This window comes from Neoarius graeffei, chromosome 22 (genome assembly GCF_027579695.1).
Source record: "Neoarius graeffei isolate fNeoGra1 chromosome 22, fNeoGra1.pri, whole genome shotgun sequence".
Lineage (NCBI taxonomy): Eukaryota > Metazoa > Chordata > Actinopteri > Siluriformes > Ariidae > Neoarius > Neoarius graeffei.
This window is the reverse complement of record NC_083590.1, coordinates 998,846-1,011,003: the sequence shown is the minus strand read 5'-3', so window position 1 is coordinate 1,011,003 and position 12,158 is coordinate 998,846. Positions and strand designations below refer to the sequence as shown.

Here is a 12,158-nt window from a genome sequence, read left to right as displayed (position 1 = left end):
TACTCACCGGTATGCGATATGCTCCGGCCCGATCGAGGGCGGCTCCTGGCGCGTCGGGGATCCGAACCACCGCGCCCACCTCCATTACCGAGCACTGCTGTTGGAGGTGGCCCAGCTCCCCGCAGTGCCAGCAAACCGGCCCGGGCTTCCTCTCTGCACTAGTGCTCTGGGGCTCACTCACCTGAGAGGGGGGGAGAGACAGACACAGAAGGTAGACACGGGAGGGCACCACGGGTGCGGTGGGCCGGCTGAGGTGGCACCGGCCCCCGCCTCCGCGGTGGGGGAATGGGGCGAGGAGGAGACACAGAAAGAGGGGAGAGAGAGAGAGAGAGAGAGAGAGGAGAGAAGAGAAGAAGTTATCTGCTGTCCTGCCGTCGGGACAGCCGCCAAATGGTCCTCCGCCAGCTCGATTGCCTGATCCAGCGACGCCAGGTGGTGGCACTGGAGCCACTCTGCGGTTCCCGCTGGTAAGCGTGCGATGAACTGCTCCAGTACCACCTGGTCGATGAGTCCCCTGGCGTCGCGGTTGTCGGCCCTCAACCACTGCCAGCAGGCGTCCCGGAGTTGCTGGCCAAACGCGAATGGTCGGCCGACTTCCTCCAAGCGCAAAGCGTGGAAACGCTGACGTTGTTGCTCAGGGGTGCGTCCCACCCGCTGGAGGACGGCCCGGCGAAAGTCCGCGTAGGCCAGCCAGCGGTCGGCGGGGAGCTGTAGCGCAGCCAGCTGCGCCTCTCCCGTTAGCAGGGGGAGGAGGCGCGCCGCGCGCTGTTCCACCGGCCACCCCGAGGTCTCTGCTACCTGCTCAAAGAGCATGAGGAATGCCTCGGGGTCATCCTGCGGGCCCATCTTTGTGAGGGTGAGGGGGGAAGGGCCCGCGGCGGTGTGGATGCTGGACCCCGCTGACGCAAGGAGGTGCCGGAACGCCTGATGATCTTCCTGTTGCGCCAGCACCAGGGCCTCGAACCGTTGTTCTTGCTCCTTTCGGAGGGTGAGCAGCGCCTGGTGCTGGCTCTGTTGGGCCGTGGTGAGGGCGTGGATCAGGTCGGCGAAGGGGGAGGACTCCATGGAGCTGTTCTCTTCTGTGCTCGTTCCTGGGTTTCAGCACCACTGTGGCAGTTCGTGTAAGTGGGTGGAGCACAGAAAGATGGCAGGCCAGAACTGAGTTCATAAAACTCTTTATTTTAGCTTTTTAGCTTCTATATTTACTCTCTCAGACACATGCACACACTCAGACATGCGCACACACATCAGCCATCTGTTTGGGGAGAGAGCTCCCTCTGCTCTCGCTCTCTCTCCTTAAATAGGGCGCGGTCACTAGGGAAGACACACAAACACATTAATTAACGTCAGGTGTAGTGATTCTGCCACTTACCTTCCCTGACTCCGCCCTCCGGTCACAGACCGATGCTTGGCCATGCCCCCGCTGCCACAGTGTATAACTTGTTTTATCATTTTTTTCCTCTTCCTGTGACTGATTAATATTTTAATCATATTCATCTCTACCTTGTTCCATCTCATTAGTTTTTTTCATTAATTTAAAACTTCTGAATGTTATCGAAGTCTTGTGCATATTTAGTTTGTTAATCTATTTTAATCAGCTTGGTGCTTTCCTTGTTTACCTATATAATGATTTTGGATTGTTTTTCAGAATATGGATGACAGAAAAATAGGATTTCCTTTAAAGATGCCAAGCATAATTACAATGTTCCTGTAGTGTTTAAATATAATCATAAATATAACTACAACAGTAACAACCTCAGTGATTATTGATGTTCTAAATTTTCTCTCTCCAGAACATTGACAGAGCGGCGGAAGCTGCCAGGTGAGGCGGAGTGCATGGTCAGAGGGGTGGGGCATCATCCAGTCGGATCTAATGGAATTTCTGGACACCTGATAAGGACTAATAATGGTGAGCAAAAACTTAAAGCATATACGCTGAGCCATGGCCTCACTTTTGTTTATAAATGCCTTGAGACCTCAAGAATGGCACAGGAATAGTTTTAAGCATTAACAATAAATCTAATATAGTAAATTTTATGATTAAAGTGATTTATATAGGTAGCGGTCTGAGTGAATGACCTTGACGTCCGTAACGTCACCACAGGAAGTCTATCGGTCTCATTGTCATTTCCGCTACACTAAAACACAGAGCTGACTACAACTCCGATTTTCCTGGGAATCTGGAAGGCAGATCAAATACACGGTTGTAGAGCATTCTGGGAAATGTAGTGAAAAATCTCTTGGATCTTTATTCTTTAATATTGTGTGATTGAGGAAGAGAGACTTCATTTCTTATGACTCTCAGCTCAGCTGTGGTGTGATGATGTTGGTCCAACTTTGCAAACTGAAGTGATTTTTTCTTTAAGAAAACAACAAAACCCAACCCTATTCTCCAAGTTTCTTTTCTTGTAAATGTTCTACTTTAATTCCAGAGAATCTCTGAGGCTTTTCTTGTAAATTTATGCCTTTAACTTTGGAAGTTACCAGTTTTTCCTCAGAATATTACCCCCTCCTGCAGCTTGATATACAGTGTCTTGCAAAAGTATTCATCCCCCTTGGTGTTTGTCCTGTTTTGTTGCATTACAAGATGGAATTAAAATGGATTTTTGGGAGTTAGCACTATTTGATTTACACAACATGCCTACCACTTTAAAGGAGATACACAGAACCATGGCCTCACTTTTTGCTTATAAATGCCTTGAGACCTCAAGAATGGCATAGGAATTGTTTTAAGCATTAACAATAAATCCAATATAGTAATTTTTATGATTAAAATGATTCATATAGGTAGCGGTCTGAGTGAATGACCTTGACATCTGTGATGACACCGCAGGAAGGCTATTGGTCTCATCGCCATTTCCGCTATACTGTACTAAAACACAGAGCTGACTGCAACTTCAAGCTTCCATTTTGAGAAAATTTATCGCCATGTCATGTAGATGTGTTGCTGGCCAGTACAGCAACATGACAGAAGCTGGATTTACGTTGCATTCATGGCCCAAGAATGTTCAAACTGCAAAGATTTGGACATATTTTGCGAGAAGTTCATGGGCACATTGGGCGGCTATGAAGTGATTTCTCCTCTGCTCTGCACATTTTACTGGACTCATACAAGACCTCTGATCTGTTGAGGAGCGTTGGCTATAAGCCCGTATTGAAAGAGGGTGCAGTACCAACAATTAAAGGAAAAAGAAAGCTACAATAAACGGAAAGTATTTAAGTCAAGTCAAGTTTATTTGTATAGCGCTTTTAACAATAAACATTGTCGCAAAACAGCTTTACAGAATTTGAACGACTTAAAACATGAGCTAATTTGATCCCTAATCTATCCCCAATGAGCAAGCCTGTGGTGATGGTGGCAAGGAAAAACTCCCTCAGACAACATGAGGATTTATTTATTTATTTATTTAAAAGGAAAGTGAGTTCAGTTGCACCAGTGCTCCCAGAGCGAGCCGAGGGTTGTTGCTAAAACCCGGAATGGAATGGGACGGGACATATCACTCGGGCAGTGTTTTACACAGGGTTTTAGTAATTGCCTGAGCCCAGCACTAATGGCGGAATACACAGTATGAAGAAAAGTGAATGAGTGGAGCAGCTGTCTTATTTCTAAACTGGATATTGCTGCCATCTTGCCCTTACATGAAAGAAGTGAATGAACGGAGAACTGAACGAACAACAAAGTCAGATTGTTTCAAAAACAATCGGCCACAAGAAGCGAGAACACAGACGGGTAAGCTCCAACTCTCATTTGGATAAAAAAAACCACATTGTTTACCTGCATTTAGATTAATATATGTAACTTGTATTGTGTATTTAAGTTACTGGTATAAGATTATTTAATTTGCTTCAGAATGTGATTGTCTCAGTTCATCTGATTATTTAATGAGCCTTTTATGTTTTATCAGTGAAAATGCATGCATGTACATGTATGTTGCATAAGTTATAACACCCATCCTGTTTTAATGAGAGTCAACCCACAATCAGTGAAGTCAAATCAGTCTTAGTTGAGCAAGTTGGTAATGGTATTTCTTACTTTCACCATAAATTTTTATTTATATGACTTTGGTCTATAGCTGTAAAAGGACTCGGCCTTAAAACTGGTTCCTGCTGTGATGTCACGCACTCAGGGCTGGCTGGCTCAGCGGGGCAGCTCAATTTTGTGGTCGATTTTAACTCTCAAAAATATATATTTTTTATTCCCATTTATGCAGCATACAAGACTCAAGGATGGAGATACTACCCACTCAAAAATTTATTTAAAAATAAAGGTTCTGCATATCTGCTTTAACATCCATATCTCCTGCAGCATGCACTCACACTAAAATAACACCAGATGAACACTCCAACACAAAGACCTGCAACAGGTCTGATTACAATGAAGACTGTGTTTTAACCCTAAAAAAAGGCAATTTTGGGGTTCTTTTTGGACACACAACCCCAAATGGACATTTACCCTTTCATGCATGGTGTCCACAAATGTGGACAGTTAATTTAACTTAATTTTTGGTTGGTGTATCATGATAATGTTCTCCAAACCATGTGGTGCAATATTAGTAGATCCATCGCAATGTTGCAACAGTAGTTATTATCTTTTATTCCTTAAATGGTTTCTTCTTTGACACCCTCGATTCAAGATGGCCGACGATGACCAAATTGCCCATTTGGGACAAAGAAATAAATTGAACTTGAACTTGATGTTTGCCACAAACAAAATGCTTCAGGCATGTCTGTAAAACTTTTTCAAAAAGGTCAACTCAAGTAAAAAAAATATATTAGTATGCACAGGAAATGATGATTAACATGTTTTTGTTTTGTAACTCAAATTTTTAAGTAAAACATAGTCTTTTTATCTCAAAAAGCAGCTGTCCACGTTTGTGGATGTCATGCAACAGTGGAATGAGATTATATAAATTGTGGTTTGTGTAAACTGCAATTATCTCTGTTTTCTTTCTTCAAAGATTATTTAAATTAACTTTTATTTAAACAGCCAATCACTCAATAAATAAATACAGTTATACATTGTTTTGTTAAGTTTCAACTTTACACATATATACGGAGACAAATTGCATGTTGCCTTTCAAACAGGGATTGTGTCGATCAACAACTCAGTACAGAGTAGTTGAGAAAATCCTGGAGGGAACTGCAAGTGACATCAGTGAGTGCCATGCTGTGGATGAACAAATCATCCCTTTCAAAGGCAAACACTCCAGCAAGCAGTAAATACCAAAAAAACAAAGCCTTGGGGTTTTACAGTATGGGTCAGAGCTGGTACCTTTTGCTGTATTATTGAGTTACATGTTAATCCTGGGATCGAGATGCTGACCTCTTCTGCTCCTTGGACCTGCCTGATCCATCCTGATGCCCTATGTCTGGTCGGAGTCTCATCACATCGCTCCTGTGGAGGACGACCCCATATGGACAGTTGAAAATCACACTTGGGAAGATGCTCTGGACACTTACAGTAATGCTTTTATGGCTGAGGACAATAGTTGACTTGCTAACTTTAGGACTGCAGTTGTCATGAACAGTTTTGCACTCAAGTTTCCATCAATGAAGAGTTTATAACATCAACAAAACTGACTTCATGTTAAAACTGTTAACGTTATAATCATGTTGTCTGTTGTTGCCCAGATGAGGATGGGTTCCCTTTTGAGTCTGGTTCCTCTCAAGGTTTCTTCCTCATGTCATCTGAGGGAGATTTTTTCTTGCCATTGTTGCCACAGGCTTGCTCATTGGGGATAGATTAGGGATAAAATTAGCTCATGTTTAAAGTCATTCAAATTCTGTAAAGCTGCTTTGTGACAATGTTTATTGTTAAAAGCTCTATAAAAATAAACTTGACTTGACTTGTATGTCCAAGTTTGAGCCATAGCAGGATGCCAGCAAAGGAAGCGGTAATGTAGGGGAGTTGAGCATGGCAGCAGAGGTTGTGGTTTGTCTGTGCAGTGATATATGCAATGATGGGCACAAGGTGTTCTCTGACAATTACTTCAGCTCTATACCTTTAGATGAGAAGTTGCATGAGTATGGGATTGAGTCAACAGGTACCTGCCACATCAACTGCCTATGGGGAGCAGAAGTCAAACTCATGACACTCCAGGACCTGAAAAGGGAAGGAAGAGGATCCTCACCTGTGGCCACCACTGCCAAAAACATAACTGTGACATGTTGACTTGATTGATCAGTCATCCATATGACCTCAACTTGTGCTGGTAAACATCCAGAAGATCATGTAAAAAGATGGTGCAAAAAGGAGTCTGCAGTGACTCAAAGACCTTGACCTTGTGCAATATCCTCATACAACAGCCATATGAGTGGGGTGAATTTGGTGGATCAGTGCCTGGCAACAGATACACACAGAAGTTGGAATAAAAGGTGGTACATGCAAATTTTCTTCCACTTCTTGGATGTAGTGTGTGAATGCATGGTGCCTTTTCCTGATGAGAAACTCAGAGGCAAATAACTGCAACTTGTTGCATTTCAAAGCATCCACTGCCCAAGCTCTGATCAATAATGGGTTCATGAAAAGACATCGTGGGGGAGGCCAAGTCAGACCCAGACTCCCAAGAGAAGGAACCAGGTGAATACTGCCCATGCAATGCCATATGGCATTGGGCAACACTGGCCAAGAAGTACAGTCTCCAGGAACACCATGAGGTGCGTTAAGAATAGACCAGATCCATATGTGTCCAGGGTCACGTCGCCCTCTGTCCTGACTGCTTCAAAGGCTTTTACACGAAATAAGAATAATTTCTCACATACATTTGCCTGCAACTAAGAAATCAGTTTCAAATATTTGTACTCTGCTTTTTGTTACATTTTGGATGCTGTTGTTATTTTTATAACTGAGATGACAGAACTAAGAAAAAAGATTAAACAGTTATTTTATCTCAGCACTGAATGTACATTTTTGCAAGATTTCTGCATGCAATTCACCACAGTTATAAATATTGTAAGATTTTTCCTCTCTGTTGTTTCTAAAATATGTTTTGTTATATTGTTTTAAATGATTGAGCATAGAAACAAAGCAAGCCATAACATAAAAATACATAATATAAAAATACAGCGGTTACTTTATACACCTTTTTACTCCTTTGTTGCATGGTGTACACATACGTACACAGTTAAAAGCTTTCAAATAAAACAGAATTTAGTAAAAAAAAACATTAAAATGGATTTCAATTTTAGCACAATTTTGATAAATAAAAACAGTCTTTAAAATCTGTATAATTTGTCTCGTAATTAATGCATGAAAGGGTTTTCCACAACCTCACACTTTGATCATCACCCTGTGCTGATAATGTAACATTGGAACATTTTATTATGTCCATGACATATGTACGTATAACATAAGTGATTAAAAACCAAAGGAATATTCCCTGCACAGACTCTCTTCAGGGGAAGTGTCGTGCTGTTATAGGAAAATAATCCACAACAAGGCAGTGTAAAGCAGCCTGACTGTGATGAGATGGAGGCAATGCAAATGAAAAGTATGTGTTTATTTACAATGGGGCAGGAAGCAAACAATCCAAAAATGGGAGACAAATATGAGGGTTAAAACTTGCAAAGAAGGTCAGAACTGACAAGGGGACTTTATAGAGGTGAGTGTCGACTGAGTCCAGGATTGCGTGATCGGAAACTGGGTGACTGAACATGAGGTGTGTGTGTGCAGGGCCACTGACAGCTTTGGCTGGGCCCGGGACAAAATGCTCTGAATGCCCCCCCCCCCCCCCCCCCCCCCCCGGGCCAACCCACCCCCCCCCCACACACACCCCCACCTCTCTTATCCCAGTCTCTACTCACTCCAACCCTTAAATGACAGGTATTCAAAAACCATTCAACCAGTCAACAACCATTTCATTTTAGCATTTCAACATTTTTACAGTTTTAACATTTTAACAAAAAAAGCCCAAAACCAGCAACCTCACACACATTGTGATCCTGTGAAGTAATCCCCAATTTCACTGAATCTTTCCCCCCTGTACTGTAATGGAATAAGCGGTTACTGTTATTTTGTATCCTTTAACCGAACGCCATTAAATGTATTCCGTTACGCCCCAAGCCTGCATGCGACAGCCCCCACAATGCCTTCCTAAACTCGTGGATAGTCTACTATAATCACGCAATTGGGGTGCTCTTGAAGGAGCAGCGATGGACGGGGGATTTCGGGCAGGGCTGGGGGCGAACATAGTATACTGTGCGTGTGTACTGTCCAGTGTGAAAAGCAGAGAAGAACACGCCGCTCGAGAAACGGCGGGATATGATTGCGGGCTAATGCGAATATTCTTAGCTTCAATCAGATATATGAAACACAATGTTATTAAGCCGTTGTGGTTATGAAATGATTCAATGCCCTGTGCGTTTGATATGGTGTTCAGTGTGACTTGCTCTCTCCCCTCGTTTGTAACATGAATTGCGTGCCGCGCGTGCCTTGGTTGGGGTTACTTTACGGGGCTGGAAAAAGTTGGCTGTGTCTTACCTGGCTCAGCTGCCCACTGCCTTTGCTAGTACCTGCTGCATCATCCGAATCTTTTTTAAAATATTTATGCAGTGAGCTCCTGAGTCTCTTGGTTTCTTCCTCTCTTTTTCTCTTTTCTTTTCTGTGCTCCTGACTTGTGCATGTTGGCAAATGGCACACACGCTGATTGTCGAAGCGCTATGATCGAACGATGTCGTTTTTTTGCCCTTAATCAAAGAGTCAGACCAAACCATTTTTGCATTAGGGATGGTAGGGGGTTCTTGACGCCTTTTTCAAAGACAATAAAGGCAAAAGATCTAGAAATCATTTATTGAATGCAAATATAGCACATTTCCCCCCCAAATCAACACATTTTGAAATGAAATAAAATAATTTAATCGCAACTTCATGAGAGCCCAGTTCTGGGCCCTCCCCATTCCTGGGCCCGGGACAACATATCCGTTTGTCCCCCCCTGTCGGCGGGCCTGTGTGTGTGTGTGTGTGTGTGAGCAGGTATGCATGTGCACATGTGTGTGTGTTGTGCATGTGTGTGCACGTGAGCATGTATGCATGTGCACATGTTTGTGTATTGCATGCGTGTGTGTGTGCATGTGCGTGCTGGGAGCTGGAGTCCAAGGAGGCCATGCTTGTAGTTTGTGATGGAGGGTGGGAATTGGCATTCATCGCCAGTTCCGCTGTGCACACGACAGTGTCGTCAAGGACTTTGGTTTATACCTGAGACATAACTTTAGATGAAAGTGCAGAAGCAGTGCTACTGTGAGCAGCATTATTATTCACACACTTCCTGCATATCTTATGGCATCTGAAAGGTGTAAAAACAACATACACATAAGAGCCAAACATCCCTTAACTGCTGTGGTGATTTCAGTCTCAAATCTAAAGTATTTACTCGCATCTGCTGGTTCATAAAATGGAAATCTTTCAGTGGGTCTGAAGGCAACACAAGTTTTAAAAATTCAAACGCTAATTGAAAAATGGGTTAATGTTATAGGATATTCACACTAGAGGCGGAATGAGCTGGAATGCCGTCGGAATGAAAATTCTTCGTATATTCTGGGATATTTGAAGTGTATTATAAAAATTCTGACTGCATTCCGAATGCATTCCAAACATTCGGGCCCATTCTTGTGGCCGGCCCGAATGTTTTGCTCATGCTCAAAACATTCGAGGTGCGTTCGAAGAGGAGGAATATCGAACAGCATTTGAAGTGTATTCTAACTGCATTCTGACTACATTCTAAGTATTCTTATGGCATTTCAACAGCATTCGAAACATTCTGATTGCGTTTGAGGGAAAAATCGAAATGGCAAGCCACTTCAAATCCTGCCAGAATACCCCAAATGTGCCTCGAATGAGCCGGAATGCACCTCGAGTGCATCTCAATTGCTGCTGGAATCTATTTCGATATTAAAATAGTTCAGCTGGAATGCACTTCGAATGCCATCTGAATATTTTGATTGCCGCTCAAATACATCTTGAATATAGTCGGAACATCCCAATTGGCCCTCGAATGAGTCCAGCTGTAATTCAGAACACTACCCAAATTGCATAAAAATGCGGTTAACTGCTGCTGGAACTTCAGTCTGCATTGAGGAGTCGCCTGCTCAACATCAACCATTTGTCCATTGTTTTAAAAAGTTTAAAAAGTTTTAAAAGTTTCTCACATCATGCTGCCAAGGAAGAATGGAGCCAAGGTCAAGAACTCCACCACTGGCCATGGCCATGGTCAGGTCTGATACCTTCTGGGATTTCTCCTCCTAATGTTGCTTCTCCTAGCCTCCTCCACATCTCTTTCAAGCAGGTCTTGCTGGAGGACAGCAATCTGGAGCAAAGCAACATGGTCCAGGGCGTCCTTACTCTATGGTGTCTGGGCTGAGACTGATGAAAATGCTAGATTCGGCAGTGTTTTATACCCCATCGGGGACCATTCCGGTGGCATTCTTGGTACACTCAGGACATTCGTGTTACATTCTAAGCACATTCGAAGTACATGCTAAGTATTCGAGCTGCATTCTCTTTGAATTCTTAGACATTTGAAACATATTCGGTGGCTATTCCAGGAGCGTTCTGACTGCATTTGAGGTGAATTTGTACAGCATTCGAGGCACCTTCCGACCAGACTTTGGGTGGTATTCAGGCAGCAATCGAACTGCACTCGTACGGCATTTGAAGTGCATTCTTAATATTCTTACTGCATTCTAACCACATTCTAGGTATTCCTACTGTGTTCCAACTAGATTTCAACTGCATTCGAAAGCTAATACACCCGGAATGTGCAAGAATCATTCGAGGCAGGTTTGAAGCACATCCTAAGTATTCGAACAGCATTCTTACAAAGCTGTAAGAATTTTGGTCAGTTTGAATTTCTCGCCCAAATGTGGCACGAATTTTGAAAATTTTTTCATTCCGCTGGTTCTGCTTGATTCCTGCTAATTCCGAATAAGTGTGACAGGGGCCTTAGAATAATCCATAAGTATACAATTTGAGAGAACCTGGTACAGGAGAGGTAGATTAAATGTGAATCTTCTGAATATGACTCGCACTAACATTTCAAAATATTAGCACACAAAACCCGTCTTCGGTATTTCTCATATTAATTTGTAAGATGAATGAATGAAAAGAGGAGAGTTTGAGTTTCTCTTGTGATCCCATGTTGTAATGCCTCTTGAACACCAGTTTTTGCACCTGGCACTAAACATAGACTCAAACACTGGAACCTCAGCTTTCATTAAAGCCAAACAAATCCCAAAAATAATTTCCTTTACACTGAAAGTCTCCATACAGGACATGTTTGAATGTTCACCTGTTCATATTTCTACCTGTATACTGTGTACAGATTTTATTTTAAAAGAAAAACAATGTCCCTGGGCGCCAACATCTCACTATCTCTGAGGTTCAGATATCACTCTCTGAGTACAAATCATGACATCACCTACATTTGACATCACTTACCTTGGCGAGTGGAACTCACAGACACATCGCTTCAAAACTGCTGTAAACAACCCTGAAGATGCCAAGTGTCAGGCGTTTGGGTGTAAAATAATCTGATCATTGATCATTTTGTGTGACATGCTTTTGTTTGTTTTTATTTACTGAGAAAAGCGATCTATTTAGACTGCAAGAATCACATTGCTATGGCAACGGGATTGTTTACTAATATCTGTGTAGTGCGCATGCGTTATCAAGCTGAGTGAGATTTAAATTTCATAAACGTGAAGTTTGTTGATTCACAGATTTTGTTGCCAATAAAAATCACACAGTTACAGAAAATTTCTGATTAGATTTTCAGCCTTTATTTATCACATAAACATTACAGAGTGAAGTTCTTTCTCTGTATTTAACCCATCTGAAGCAGTAACACACACACACACACACACACACACACACACACACACACACACACACACAGAGAGATATGATGCTTGGTGATTTTTTTTTTTTGAGAATTAGAAGCCTTTCTTTAATGGCTCTGTGCAATAAAGGTAAACTCGGTGTTCTCGGGGGCCATTAACATCACAGCTGGATATCTGGATTCAGTGCAAATAGTTGCGGCTAGGGAAGCCTATTTTTAGCAAAATGATAACTTTTAAAATGAATAAATTGTTGTTATAAAGCTTTATTTTTTATTTAAATGTGCAGAGGCACATCAGGGCCCTTGCCCTGATCAGCAAACGCCATT

General features: G+C 42.6%; 1 protein-coding gene across 1 annotated transcript in view; it reads left to right on the top strand.

The window, feature by feature from the left end:
* Positions 1-12,158, top strand: part of LOC132871045 (protein shisa-8) — an 88,720-nt gene that overhangs the window by 52,688 nt on the left and 23,874 nt on the right. Inside the window, exon 2 of the mRNA XM_060905199.1 lies at positions 1,794-1,909. Coding sequence (XP_060761182.1) covers positions 1,794-1,909 — 116 coding nt within the window. The remainder of the gene's footprint in view (positions 1-1,793; positions 1,910-12,158) is intronic.